This window comes from Mobula birostris, chromosome 12 (genome assembly GCF_030028105.1).
Source record: "Mobula birostris isolate sMobBir1 chromosome 12, sMobBir1.hap1, whole genome shotgun sequence".
Taxonomy (NCBI): domain Eukaryota; kingdom Metazoa; phylum Chordata; class Chondrichthyes; order Myliobatiformes; family Myliobatidae; genus Mobula; species Mobula birostris.
In genome coordinates this window covers 51,320,715-51,335,691 of record NC_092381.1, presented here as the reverse complement: position 1 = coordinate 51,335,691, position 14,977 = coordinate 51,320,715, and the positions used below count along the sequence as shown (strand labels likewise).

The following is a 14,977-nucleotide window of genomic DNA, read 5'->3' as shown; positions in this document are numbered from 1 at the left end:
ACATTTGTAGGTCAGCACCCCCAACATAAAGCCTCCAATGGTAGGGCCACATTCCTGATGCAGACATTCTTCTTCAAGCTCCATTATGGCAGAAGTTTACCAGGAAGGCAGAAGAAATGCTTCAATAATGTTTCAAATTCCCCCCTTAAAAAATGTAACATCTCCGTCAACCCATCGGAATCTGGCAGAGAAGGGTCAAACTTTGTCTCAGAACCCATATGAAAGCCATTCTTGACACCAAGGGGTAGTGAAAGGAAAAGCAGATTATTGCTTCCCAAGTTATCGTGAGCACGAATTATCTATAAAAATCAGAGAAAAATTGAAAGTAAAGTATTTCTTCTTTGCTGAATTGCAGAGCCTTTCAGTCTGCCAGCAAAACTGACAAGGATTGCTCTCAGAGAGGGGTACAGACAGAATGAGTGAATGGATCCTTCTGTGGCTGTAATGAAATAGTTATTCTACATAGAATATTTTATTGAAAAAATTGCAATTAGGATTATTGTGCTAGTCTGGAACAATGAACTGATGATGTCAAATGGTTGAGCAGAAAACTGACAAAACTGATTGTTGTGAAGACTAAAGTGCCATTAAGATCACAACAACTATCTGAGTAAACAAACGATGATTTTCCATTAGGAAAACAGTATGTTTCCGTACATATCTTTTTTCGTTTACATCATTATTTAATTGTATTATTATTACAATCATTTTAAGTAAGTGGTTCAAAACCAAAAGTTTGACTACATTCAGTTACAATATGTTTTTTTAATTGCAATTTCTACTCGGGAAAAGAGGGGGGGATTTACATAATGGTGTTCATTCCAAAGTGCTTAGCAGCTAATGAGAAAGGTCTGCTAACGGAGATTAAACAAATAAGGTACGTATATTTCAAATAGAATTAAAAGAATACATTCAAATACAATTAGAAGAATTAATATAAACTTGGATTCTTCAAAATGTCATGAGGGGGCTGTTACTTCCACCTTGTTAGCAGAATTGGTCTTTAATTAACATTGTCTCTGAAAGTCCTTGCAACCATCCCTCAATACTGTAGTGTAATTTGACTTATATTATGAACATAAGCTTCTATGGTAAGGCCTCCATCTGCTTGGTGAGATTTCAACCCTAAATCAAAGTTGAAACATATATTGTTCTGTGGCTTCAGGTGTTCATATTGTTTATCAGCAGAAGGTGGTGCAAAAGAGATTGTTTTAAAGTAACTGGATGAACAAAGATAATTTTGCAATCAACCTTTTTTTCCGTTTAAACTTAGCTGTTACCAGCTCATACATTGAATCTTGGCGTGGAGCTGGACTCATTTGGTGGTCATCATTACATATCATCAATTGTGCCTGATGGACCAATCGGCCAATCTGGATTATTACAAGTACAAGATGAAATTTTGGAGGTATACCTTTACTACAAACAATATTCATTACAATTTAAAATTTATTTTTATTTAGAGATGTAGCATGGTAGCAAGCCATTCTGGCTGAAAGAGCATGAGCCAACCAATTGCACCTGTTTCCAATTAACCTTCTAAGCTGTACATCTTTGGAATGTGAGAGGAAGCTGGAGCACTAGGATGAAACCCCGTAGTTAGAAGGAGAACGCGCAAGCTCCTTACAGACAGTGGTGGAATTGAATCCAGGTCATTAGTGCTGTAATAGCGTTACGCTAACTGTCACACTACAGGAGGCGCCAATCCATCACTATTTTGGTTAAAATTAAACCTCCTTTTTGGACAAGTTTATTTTCTGATTGAAATAGTTCATATAACAAGAACATGGGAATGGGATTAAGTAATCATTGTAAAATAATTTTATCATTTCATGTTTCTTAGTTTTTGAGGATGCTGGAGCATAGAACAGTGCAGTTCAGGAACGGTCCCTTAGGGCCATAATGTTGTGCTGAACTAGTTAAACTAATAATTGAAAGCCAAACTAAACTAGTACCTTCTGCCTACACAAGTCCATATCACTCCATTCTCTGCATTTTCATCTACGTATCTAAGAGTTTCTTAACCTTCTTTATTAAATGTGTCTATTCTGTCACCCCAGCAGCATTTCCCAGGCACTCATCACTCTGTGTAAAAAAAAAATAACAACAACAACTTGCCTCACACATCTCATTTGAACTATCCTCCTGTCATATTAAATGCCACCCTTTTCTAACCTTAGACTTGTTGACACTGGGAAACAGATACCAGATGTCGACTTAATCAGTGCCCATCATAATCTTATTTCAGGTCTTCCCTCAGCCTCCACCACTCCATTAAAAAGAACAACTTTAGTTTCTGCCTCTCGTTCAGGCAGCATCTTTGAAAGCCTCCACATCCTCTTATAATGCGGCAACCAGAACTGAATGTGGCCTGACCAGAGTTTTATAAAGCTGCAACATAACTTTGTGACTATTGAACTTGATGGCTCAACTAATAAAGGCAAGCTTGGGAAATGCCTTGACTAGTACAGCCACTTTTAGGGAGCTGTGAACTTGGAACCCAAGATCCTTCTGCACATTATCACTGTTAAGAGTTCTGTTGTTAACTGTGTGCTGTGTGCATTGAATTGCCCATAGTGCAATACCTCACACTAGGCCAGACTAAACTCCATCCGCCTTTTATTTGCCTATAGATAACCTCCTGTACCTAATAGTGTGGCCAATTAGTGTATGTTCATGGTCTTCTGGTGCTGTAGCCCTTTCACTTCAAGGTTTGCCATGTTGTGTGTTCAGAGATGCTGTTCTACCCTCCAGTATTGTAACGAGTGGTTATCTGAGTTATTGTCACCTTCTTGTCAGCTTGAACCAGTCTCGACATTCTCCTTAACGAGGCATTTTTGCCCACGGAATTACTGCTCACTGGATGACTTCTGTTTTTCATACCGTTCTCTGTAAACTCTATAGATATTGTGCATGAAAATCCAGTTTCTGAGATACTCAAACCACCCTGCCTGGCACCAACAATTTGCCACAGTCATAGATATTTGGATCACATTTCTTCCCCATTCTCATGCTTGGTCTGAACAGCAACAGAACCTCTTGACCATGTATGCATACATTTATGCATTGAGCTGTTGCCACATGATTGCCTAATTAGCTATTTTTATTAACAAGTGTACAGGAGTACCTAATAAAGTGGCCACTGAGTGAGTGTGTGTGTGTGTATGTGTGTGTATGTATATGCATATACAGTACTGTGAAAAAGTCTTAGGTACATATATGTAGCCAAGTTGCCTAAGACATTTGCACAGTACTGTATTTGTCAACGTGAAGCAGAGAATGAGTTTGTAAATCTGCTGGGAGCAAATGATTTTGGGAATGGTGAGGGTGAGGCACTGCGAATGGAGGGGGGTGGGGGTGTAACCAGGCAAGGTAATTTGATTCCAAACAATTGGTTTATTGATCATTGTAGAATGTCTTTCTGGTGCTTTCCACTCCCTTCCCTCTTCCTTCCCCCTTCTCCAAGGATCCCTTATCTTGCCATTTGGCATACTTCATGTTCACATTCTTAAATCAGAGGGTCTTACAATAATAAGTAGAACTGATTTCAGATTTTTGTGCTCTACTCATTATGATGCAGTTTGACACCTGTTTAAGGTATTATTTTGACTTTTTCTCATGTTTGCCTTTTATTTTTGGTAAAGTTTATGGTGTGTAGTTAACTTTACTTGTATGTATGCAATTCACTTGACAGAATATATGTACATAGAGAACTGTTGTGTGACTGATAGTGATGAGGACCTTGAGGTTGATTATTAAAAACAACTTAAATTCTGCTCTAAGTATTAACTGATGTAAAGGTGAATTTTGGCCAGTTACCATTTTATATTATTAATGAGTTATGGAGAGAAAAATTTAAAGAACATACAGTAAGCAAATTATGTAGGTAATTGAGGAGTATTAAGTGAAACACTGCTGCAGTAGGAAAGTAGTTTTATACAAATAAGGATGTACAAGAAATACTGGTCATGCCTACATTGATTGGCCTTATCTCAAACAATAACGAGGTGGCCTACAGGGAAGAAGTCATCTCTCTGACACAGTGGTGTCAAGAAAACAACTTCTCCCTCATGTCGCAAAAACAAAGGAGCTGGTTGTGGATTACAGGAGGAATGGAGATGAGCTAACCCCTATTGACATCAATGGATCTGGGGTTGAGAGGGTTAACAGCTTCAAGATCCTCGGCATCCACATCACCGAGGACCTCATGTGGTCTGTACACAGCAGCTGTGTGGTGAAAACAGCACAACAGCGCCACTTTCACCTCAGATGGTTGAGGAGGTTTGGTATGGGCCCCCAAATCCTAAGAACTTTCTACAGGGGCACAATGGAGAGCATCCTGACTGGCAGTATCACTGCTTGATGTGGGAACTGTACCTCACTTAATCGCAGGACTCTGCAGAGAGTGGTGCGGACAACCCAGCGCATCTGTACTTGTGAGCTTCCCATGATTCAGGACATTTACAAGGACAGGTGTGTAAAAAGGGCCCGTAGGATCATTGGGGACCCAAGCCATCTCAACCACAATCTATTCCAGCTGCTACCATCCGGGAAGTGGTACTGCAACATAAAAGCCAGGACTAACAGGCTCCGGAATAGCTTCTTCCACCAGGCCGTCAGACTGATGAACTCACGCTGATTTGAGAGTACCTTATATTACATTGACTGTCCTATTTACTATATATTATTATAAATCACTATGATTGCACATTGCACATTTAGATGGAGACGTAACATAAAGATTTTTACTCCTCATGTATGTGAAGGATGTAAGAAATAAAGTCAATTCAGTTCAATTCAATTCAATTAATTTCAATGACCGTGTCCTGTAAGTGGGTTTAAAACAAAAGTTCTGGACCAGGTACCTAAATAAAAATTTCAGGTAATACATTCAGCCTCCTAAAGGGTTTAGTGAGCTACACCTCCACACAAGGCACTCAAAAATAGAAAATGCATTATGGTATAGGAATTTATGCAAGTAGAACATTCAAATTAACTTTTTTAAATTCTAGATAATAATTGTTTAAAACACCTTGGAGTAACCCTAATATTCACATTCTTTTTCAGGTGAATGGAAAGGAGTTGTATGGAAATTCATGCCGGGATGTAGTTTTATTTCTGAAAGACATGTCACCTCCATTTACTGTGGTCTGCTGTCGGCGACTGTTTGAAGAGGGAAATGAAATGCCTGTAGATGAATTCATTGCCATGGAAAATGAAGCTTCTCAGGTAGAGTTTGGGGAGTTAAAAGGGAAATATACTATATGTTTTGATCTGTGGAATTACTCTATACTAATTCTTAGCAATTGGTTGAGATATTTGGGAGCTGAGTCAAAATTTTCCCTGGTCATGGTATCCATCGAGCCCATTCATTCATATGTACTCAAATGGTCATCTCAACTGATAAATACTTTTTCTTCATGCAGTTATTCTTGAAGACAGAGCCAATATATTTGCTGCATGAAAATAGAGTACTCCATAGCGATGAAAGTTTATTTTCTATTGTAAAATAATTGAGAGCTGCACTAACTCTTTAGCTATCATTGTGTGTTGCTGTATTATTTATGTTATGAATGTATGGAAGGATATATCTATCACAACAACATAAGGAGTAAATATTTATGTTAAAAATATTTGAGAGTAGTTATGATGTCTTAAATGAATAATCCAACTTCACTTTCTTTTTTAAAATGCAATTGGTGCCTTCTCTGCTTTGTTATATACCCCATAAACCCCTTTAGACCCTGCCACATCTAAATTCTAGGGGATCAGCTATTCTGGATTGGGTGTTGTGCAATCAACCAGAATTGATTGGAGAGCGTAAGGTGAAAGAAACCTTAGGGGAAATGATTGAATTCGCACTGAAATTTGAGAAGGAGAAGCTAAAGTCAGATCTATCAGTATTACAGTGGAGTAAAGGGAATTACAAAGGCATGAGAGAGGACTTGGCCAGGATTGATTACAAAAGAACACTGGCAGGGATGACAACAGAGCAGCAATGCCTGGAATTTCGGAAGGCAGATGATATATACATCACAAGGAGGAAGAAGTATTCTAAGTCAAGATAACACAACTGTGGCTAACAAGAGAAGACAAAGCCAGCATAAAATCCAAAGAGAGTGCATATAATAGAGCAAACATTAGTGGGAAGTTTGAGGATTGGGAAGCTGCTTAAAAGCCAACAGAAGGCAACTAAAAATGTCATAAAGAGGGAAAAGATGGAATACTGAAGTAAGCTAACCAATAAGGTTCGTCCATTGTCATCGATGAAGACCTCGACACCATTAGTACTTTTTTACAAGGTTGAGTTGCTAGCTCGATGCTCAACCCAGCATGGATGGAAAGCGTGCAAGGGAGCCAGCCGGATTCGAACTTGGGACCTCTCGCCCTGAAGTCCAGTACTGATGCCACTACGCCACCAGCCGGCTGGGTGATGATGTCAAGACTAGCACTTGATTTGGATTTAAGTGAGGGAGAGTTGCGCAGCGTTAGCCTCACCCTTTCTTCCCAATTCCCATCTGGATCCAGTGGCAAAGCAAGAGTTGATACGGCTGGAGATGGGACTAGGCTCAGTGGATGAGCAGGATGACTTCTGTGTCTTGTCATGCTTTACATGTTCCATGATGCTTGCTGAGACCGCCTTCTTGACTGTTGGACCTTCCATTGGTCTTGTCCGCTCAATCCACTGGAGTCTGTCTTCACATGCTGGGATGGACATCTCCCTATCTCACCAAGGGTTTGAGACCCGTCAACTACCCTCACCTGGTTAAGCTGGCTTGTCGAAGCTGTTGCCCGGGGTGTGGCTGCTGTTGTATGCAAACAGCTATGAGGAGCCGCAGGTGAGAGCTGAGTGTCAGGTGGGAACCAAAGGTGGACTGACCGCCTTGAAAAGGACGCGACATGTTCTCCCACCAGAGGTGCTGACCCTCCCTGACACCCCATACACCCCATACACCCCTAGCTAACCAATAATATTAAAGAGGATACGGAAAGTTTCTTCAGATACATAAAGTGTAAAAGAGAGGCAATATTGGGGGATATCGGACCACTGGAAAACTATGCTGGAGAGGTAGTAATGGGGAACAAGGAAATAGTGGATGAACTGAATAAGTACTTTGCATTAGTCTTCACTGTGGAAGACACTAGCAGGATGTGGGAAGTTCCAGGCGTCAGTGGTCAAGAAGTGTGTGAAGTTACCATAACGAGAGTAAGGTTCTTAGAAAACTGAAAGGTCTGAAGGTAGATAAGTCACATGGACCAGATGGTGTACACCCCAGAGTACAGAAGGAGGTGGCTGAATACGTTGTGAAGGCATTAGTAATAATCTTACAAGGATCACTAGACTCTGGAATAGTTCCAGAAGACTGGAAAATTGCAAATATCACTCTTCTCTGCAAGAAGGGAGAGGGACAGAAGAAAGGAAATTATAGGCCAGTTAGTCTGACCTCAGTGGTTGGGAAGTTGTTAGAGTCAATTATTAAGGATGAGGCTTAGGGTACTTGGAGACACATGATACAATAGGCTATAGCCAGCATGGTTTCCTGAAGGGAAAATCTTGCTGACAAATCTCTTGGAATTCTTTGAAGAAATAACAAGCAGGATAGACAACATCAACTGATTCTCTTTTGTAAACTTGGATTTTCAGAAGGCCTTTGACAAGGTGCCACACATGAGGCTGCTTAACAAGCTATGAGCCCATAATATTACAAGGAAGATCTGGCATGGATAAAGCAGTGGCTGATTGGCAGGAGGCAAAGAGTGGGAATAAAGGGAGCCTTTTCTGGTTGGCTGCCAGTGACTAGTGGTGTTCCACAGGGGTCTGTGTTGGAACTGACTCTTTTTACATGTTGTATCAATGATTTAGGTGATGGAATTGATGGCGTTGTTGTAAAGTTTGTAGACAATACGAAGATAGGTGGTGGGGCCGGTAGTTTTTAGGAAGTAAAGGGGCTACAGGACTCAGACAGATTAGGAGAATAGACAAAAAAGTGGCAGATGGAATGCAGTGTTGGGAAATGTATTGTCATGCATTTTGGGAGGAGAAATGAAAGGGTTTTCTATTTTCTAAGTGGAAAGAAAATGCAAAAATCTGAGTCGCAAAGAGACTTGGGAGTCCTTATGCAGGATTCCCTAAAGGTTATATTGCAGATTGAGTTTGTGGTGAGGAAGGCAATTGCGATTTTAGCATTCATTTGAAGGGGACTAGAATATAAAAGCAAGGATGTAATGTTGAGACTGGTGAGGCCTTAATTGGAATATTGTGAGCAGTTTTGGGCCCCTTGCTGAAACTGGAGAGATTTCAAAGCTGGTTCACGAAATTCCTCCTCATCCCTATCCAGGATTGAACAGCTTGTCATATGAAGTGTGTTTGATGGATCTGGGCCTGTATTCACTAGAATTCAGAAGAATGAGGGGTGACCTCATAGAAAACTATTGAATGGTGAAAGGCCTTGATAGAGTGGATGTGGAGAGGACATTTCCTATGGTGGGAGAGTCTCACACCAGAGGACACAGCCTCAGAGTAGAGGGGCGTCCTTCTAGAACAGATATGAGGAGGAATGGGGAATCTGTGGAATTTGTTGCCATGGGCAGCTATGGAGGCCAAGTCTTTGTGCTCAGTATATTTACGGCAGAGGTTGATAGATTCTTGATTGGTCAGGGCATGAAAGGACACGCGGAGAAGGCAGGAAAAAAGTCGGCGGGAGGAGAGAGAGGCAGCGTGCCGTGCGAGCGCAGCCCCCTGGTGAAAATTGATATCGTATCCGTTAAATAGGGGCCGTGGACAATTCTGATTTGATGGAGATGGAGGTGAAAGCACAGAGGAACATCTGGAAAAATTTCTGAAACGCTCGTTCGCTGCTGTTGTTACTGCACGGTCGGGAATCTTTCGGAGAGTAGGCCTCAAGATCCCAGGCTTTGCCTGCTGTTGGCGACTGAGATGGAGGTCGAATCGTTCGGATAGAGATGGCGCTCAGTACTCGGTGTCGGATTGCTGATCAGAGCTCAAAGTTTTCGGATGACTCAGAGTTGGACTGTGGTCGGGTATGGCAGGGAGCGTTTTCTTCCTTCTCCCGTCTGCGTGAGGTGTGGGACATTTAAGAGACTTTGAACTTTTACTGTGCTCATGGACTTCTTCATCAAGTTATAGTATTGTTGCACTGTTGTAACTATCTGTTATAGTTATGTGGTTTTGTTAGTTTTTTCAGTCTTGGTCTGTCCTGTGTTTTGTGATATCACACCGGAGGAAATATTGTATCATTTCTTAATGCATGCATTACTAAATGACAATAAAAGAGGACTGCGTGTCTTCATAATCTAAAATAGAGCTGAGAGGAAAAATGGATCAGCCATGATGAAATGGTGGAACAGACTTGATGAGCCAAATGGCCCAAGTCTCCTCTGATATCTTATGTTCTTTTGGTCTAAATTCATTACTTGCAGGTGATGGTATTCCCATATCCTTGATTCCTTGATGCTGTTGTGGTTGTGTGTTATGTAACTGCAGCATTTTGTATTGGTGATTAAGTGAATAAATGCTGAGGGCAGCAGATGAAATATAAGTCAAGCTGACTGCTTTGTAATGGATGGCATGAAAGTTCTTGGAGGTTATTGGTGATACACTCCTCTGGATAAACTGAGTGTATCATATTATACATCTGACATTTGCCTTGGAAACATGGATGACGGTATAACTGAGAACCCAGAAATACCATGCCTGAGTATTGCGTAGAATTTTGGTCTCCCTAACTAAAGCAGATATTCTTGGTGTAGAGCATGCAGTAAAGTGAATATGTTAGGCTTCTGATATTTAGAGCATAGAAACGTAAAAAGTGATCCCTGCAAAGTTCTATCTTTGCCATTTAATATTCCAGAAAATTTTGAGAATTGCACCTCTGTGATACCATGTATTTAGCTTTACAACTACTGGTTCTTATTAAATTCTACTGAATTATTATTACATAAAATTTCATGATTTATGCTGGAGCTGTCTGATTCTGGAACAGAATTTGCTTTTTGGCTTATTTATTGAGCCATTGACTTGTTATGACTTCCTTGAAACAAAGGAATCAATTTCACCAGCATTACTATGAATCCAACATAAAGGACTACCAAAACTTATGCCCAAACCACTTAGTGTAGAGCTGCATGATAAATGTTTCTGTTAGGGCTTGAGGAAACAAAATGACTTGCTGACACCTTTAGCCCTTACTAGAAAAAACCTACACTTTTATAATCAGACGTGATTTTTAGGTACTTTATATTTTAAAATGATCTCAATTTCTGTTCTGTTTTGAAATTTATCCATAGAGGTAATGCTTTCACAAGCTGAATTTCATTCTTTTTTCCAATGTATATTTTCTCTGTGAGATACAGTAGATATTTGAGAAAAGTTTAAGTTTTTGTAATGCAGTTTATGTTAGATTTGTAACTAACGTTCTATGTATATTCAACCATCTGTTCTTTTCTAAAATCATTGTCGGCCCTATAGGAATCTGCTCCAGTCTCATTGAATATTTGTACGGTCTATTTTTAGGTTTCAGAGAAGTATGAATTGATAAGGCCACCATCTCCGTGGAATACTGAAAATTTTAGTCACCAGGTAAATGTAGCTATTGAAATGAGAAGCAAATGGGATGTCCATGTGTTGTGGACATAACACATTGTTTTTCTTTACTCCAAATTATAAAAAATATTTTGCTGTTGTCCCCATGATTTTCATGTCATCCTTAATTATAAAATCTGTAAGCATACAAGAGCAGAGCTTGGTCTCTGCCTTTTTTTAATGATGATCTTGAAACTATTGTATGGGGACCAGTGGCTTTGGGTCTCACCAGTGGGCTACATCATTCAGCCAACAAAAATAATGTTGAGGACAAATTGTACTTTACATTTTGGCATCTCGCAAATTGTGTTTGACTGTTGAATGATATGCAGAGCATGCAGAATTATTGCAGCCAAAGGAACATCTGTTCTGAACTTAGCTTTACAGAGTATTGGTTTTGCACTGTATTGAATCTATACCAATTACACTGTGGTAATTTACACAGATGTGCACATGATTTTAATGTCACTGTAGCAATCCCAAATGAATAGTTTTGGCAATTAAAATTCAGAGAATTGGCCTTCATACAAATATGTTCACCATCTTTGACACAGATTGATGCAATGTTGGCAGAATTATGCAGATTTGCATAAAAATAACAGGTGTAGTACAATTGCAGTCTTGGTGGACAGAATTCAGTTATTAGAATGTCTGAAATACAGAACAGAAATCCTCTAAAATATTTTACTGATAAATTTGCTATTATGATTTAAGAGAAATTAATATCAAAGTCATAAGTTAATATATTTTTAAAGGTGGACATGGATACTGAGATAAATTCAGAACAAGATGAAATTGGGGAGCTGGCATTCTGGACATCAGATGTGAAAGTAATTGAGCTGCACAAAGGTTCAAAAGGTTTAGGTTTCAGCATCCTGGACTATCAGGTATTTTTCAATTTGTATAATGTACTCCTTTAACAATTGACTAAACACCATTCCTTGCAGATTGCAACAGATTTTTGTTTTTAACACAAGTTTTCATATATATTTGATAGACTAAAAATGTTTTTCCAAGTGGTGACTGTAAGATGAGAAAATTGTGATAATGGAATAATTTTAGTACAACAATGGTTATATCTCCATAAGTACTAATAACAATTTAGCAGTGGCATTTATTTATTTTGTGATTGTTTTGTAAATTTTGGTTGTACAACTTTTAGCTTTCCCTTTCTCTAAAAGTTATTTTGGATCATTTTCATTTGTTTGATCAGTAACAGTCCAAAACACAATCTATCATATCTAGGCATCTGTTAGTCTCGTGAGACCATGGATTTGCGCCTAGGAAGGTTTCCAGGGCGCAGGCCTGGGCAAGGTTGTATGGAAGACTGGCAGTTGCCCATGCTGCAAGTCTCCCCTCTCCACGCCACCGATGTTGTCCAAGGGAAGGACACCAGGGCCGATACAGCTTGGCACCGGTGTTGTCGCAGAGCAATGTGTGGTTAAGTGCCTTGCTCAAGGACACAACACGCTGCCTCAGCTGAGGCTCGAACTAGCGACCTTCAGATCACTAGACTGATGCCTTAACCACTTGGCCACATACCAACAATCTATCATATATAGTCACATCAATTAATAAACTCACAGGAGGAGATGATGTTAAGACCATCAAGCCTGTGTGGTAGTAGTCCAGCAGCTGATGACTGGGCACCAAGGCAAGTATCTACAACCAACTTCAGTAAAAATAGCAAGGTTTCTGAAGTTCTTGCTATCATGGATTTTATTTTTAAGCCATTTCAATTCACTTCACATGATTTCTAGAAGTGGCTGAGAGAACTAGATTTAGAAAGTGCTTTGGGATCTGACAACATTCTGACTGTAGCATTGAAGACCTTTACCATAGAAATGGAGTGGGAGATTGCGGAGTGAGTTGGACTTTATGCGCCAGTTTTAAAAAAGCGAGCAGGGCTGTCAGGACATGTCTGTGGAGCAGGAGATTGTGGAGTGAGATGGAGACAGTTCCTTGTGGGCTTTACACACCAATTTTAAAAAGCGACTCGGGCCTGTCAGGACTTGTTGGCAGAGCTGAACGTTGCTTGGTTTAATAGTAAAGGGTCAATTAAAAAGAAGTGAGGTTTAGGCAGAGTGACCATTGTGGGAGCAGTGATTGTTGGAGAGGATAGTGTTAGAGTGGTCATGAATAGCATTAGAGTGGTCATGCTTTGGCTCAATGAGTGTGTGAGTGTGTGTGAGAACAGGCGCAGGCTGGAGTTTAAGTTTGAGAAGTTAGAAAGTATAATGTGATGGTAGGATGGTAGGTCAAGCAGTAGAATGCTCCTCCTATGAGGTGCAGGATTTCAGGGTAGCTATGGTTTCCCTGATGACTACATCTGTAGGAAGTGCACCCAACTTCAGCATGACTAACAAGGTCAAAGGACTGGAGCTGGATACACTCAGGATGATCTTGGAAGCTGAAAGTTTCATAGATGAAACTTTTATTGAGGTAGTCACATCCAGAGTGGATGCTTCAGATAGTAGATTGGTGACCACCAGGAGAAGTAAAGGGAGTAAGCCCTCACTACTGGTTTCCCCTGTGGCTATTACTCTCGGCAACAAGTATACTCCCTTGAATACTGCTGGGGGTGGCGGGGGGAGGGGGTTGCCTATCAGACCTCAGCAGCAGCAGCCAGGCCATTGAGACTGCAGTTGGCTCTGAGGCTCAGCATGGAAGGGTAAAGTCAAGCGGATCATTAGTGACAGGAGACTTGATAGTTAGGCGGATGGACAGCAGATTCTGTGGCTGCGAAAGGGAAACCAGGATGGTGTATTGTCTCTCCGGGGCTATGGTCCAGATGTCTCAGAGCCGCTGCACAAGGTTCTCAATAGGGAAGGTGAGCAGCCAGAGGCAGTGGTGTACATTGGCACCAATGACCTGTGGAAAGGGGGAAGAGGTTCTGCGCAGTGAGTATAGGGAGTCGGAAGAGGCTGAAGAGCAGGATCTCCAACGTAGTAATCTTTGGATTACCGCCAGTACCATGCACAAGTCAGGGCAGGTGTTGTATGATGGTGCAAATGTATGAATGGCTGAGGAAGTGGTGCAGGAGGGAGGATTTCAGACAACTGGATCACTGGGATCTATCCTGGGGAAGGTATGACCTGTACATAAAGCACAGGTTACACCTGAACCTGAAAGCAACTAATATCCTTGTGGGCAGGTTTGCTAGAGCTGTTGGGGAGGATTTAAACTAAGTTGACAGGGGAGGTGGGAATTGGAGTGATAGGTCTGAGGATGGGACAGTTGGCACATAAGTTGATGTATTGTGTAGTGAGACTGTGAGGAAGGACAGGCAGATGATAGGGCAAAATTGCAGTCAGTAGCACGTGGGCAGAATCAAAAAAGGTGACAAATACAGGACTTAAGGTGTTATACTTAAGGCACACAGTATAGGGGATAAGGTGGTGCAATTAGAGATTGGCAGGTATGATGCTGTGGGCATTACTGAGTTGTGGCTGGAAGAAGATCATAGTTAGGAGCTTAACACCCAAGGAAATGCCTTGTATCTAAGGGTCAGGCGAGTAGGCAGAGGGGGTGGGGTGGCACTGTTGTTAAAAAATGAAAGCAAATCCTTAGAAAGAGGTGATATAGGATCAGAAGATGTGGAATCCTTGTGGGTACAGTTAAGTATATGGAAGGATAAAAAGACACTAATGGGAGTTATATACAGGTCCTCGAACAGTAGCCAGAATGTGTGATACAAATTTCAACAGGATATGGAAAAGGCATGTAATAAGGGCAATGTTATGATAGCCATGGGGGATTTCAAAACACAGGTAGATTGTGAAAATCAGGCCATCCATTATCCACTCTCACCTTTCCTTTACTCCTTATATATCTGAAATCCATCAAGATGGATTTTTAGAGCAGCTTGTGGTTGAACCCAATAGGGAAAGGCAATTCTGAATTGGGTGTTGTGTAATGAACCATATTTGATTTGGGAGCTTAAGATAAAGGAACCCTTAGGAGACAGTGATAGAATTTACCTTGCAGGTTGAGAGGGAGAATATACTGTCAGATGTATCAGTGTTACAGTGGAGTGAAGGGAATTACAGGGGAGTGAGAGAGAAGCTAGCTAAAGTTGATTGGAAGGGGACACTAGCAGGGATGAATGAGGAACAGCAATGGCTAGAGTTTCTGGGACCAATTCGGAAAGTACAGGATACGTACATCTCAAAGATTTTTAAAGCTTTAAAAACCAACAGATGACAACAAAAAAAACACATAAAGAGAAAAAAGATGAAATATGAAGATAAGGTAGACAATAATACCAGAAGTTTTTTTTTTCAGATATATAACGAGTAAACATAGAATAGTACTGCACAGTACAGGCCCTTTGGCCCACAATGTTGTGCCGACCCTCAAACTCTGCCTCCCATA

The 14,977-nt window shown here is 40.7% G+C and overlaps 1 protein-coding gene across 5 annotated transcripts in view; it reads left to right on the top strand.

Annotated features, from left to right (window-relative positions):
• The window catches only part of patj (PATJ crumbs cell polarity complex component), a 317,427-nt gene that overhangs the window by 60,154 nt on the left and 242,296 nt on the right, over window positions 1-14,977 (top strand). For all 5 annotated transcript variants that reach the window (XM_072273781.1, XM_072273782.1, XM_072273784.1 and 2 more), the window contains exons 15-18: window positions 1,274-1,408; window positions 5,068-5,229; window positions 10,535-10,600; window positions 11,359-11,490. In XM_072273781.1, coding sequence (XP_072129882.1) covers window positions 1,274-1,408; window positions 5,068-5,229; window positions 10,535-10,600; window positions 11,359-11,490 — 495 coding nt within the window. The remainder of the gene's footprint in view (window positions 1-1,273; window positions 1,409-5,067; window positions 5,230-10,534; window positions 10,601-11,358; window positions 11,491-14,977) is intronic.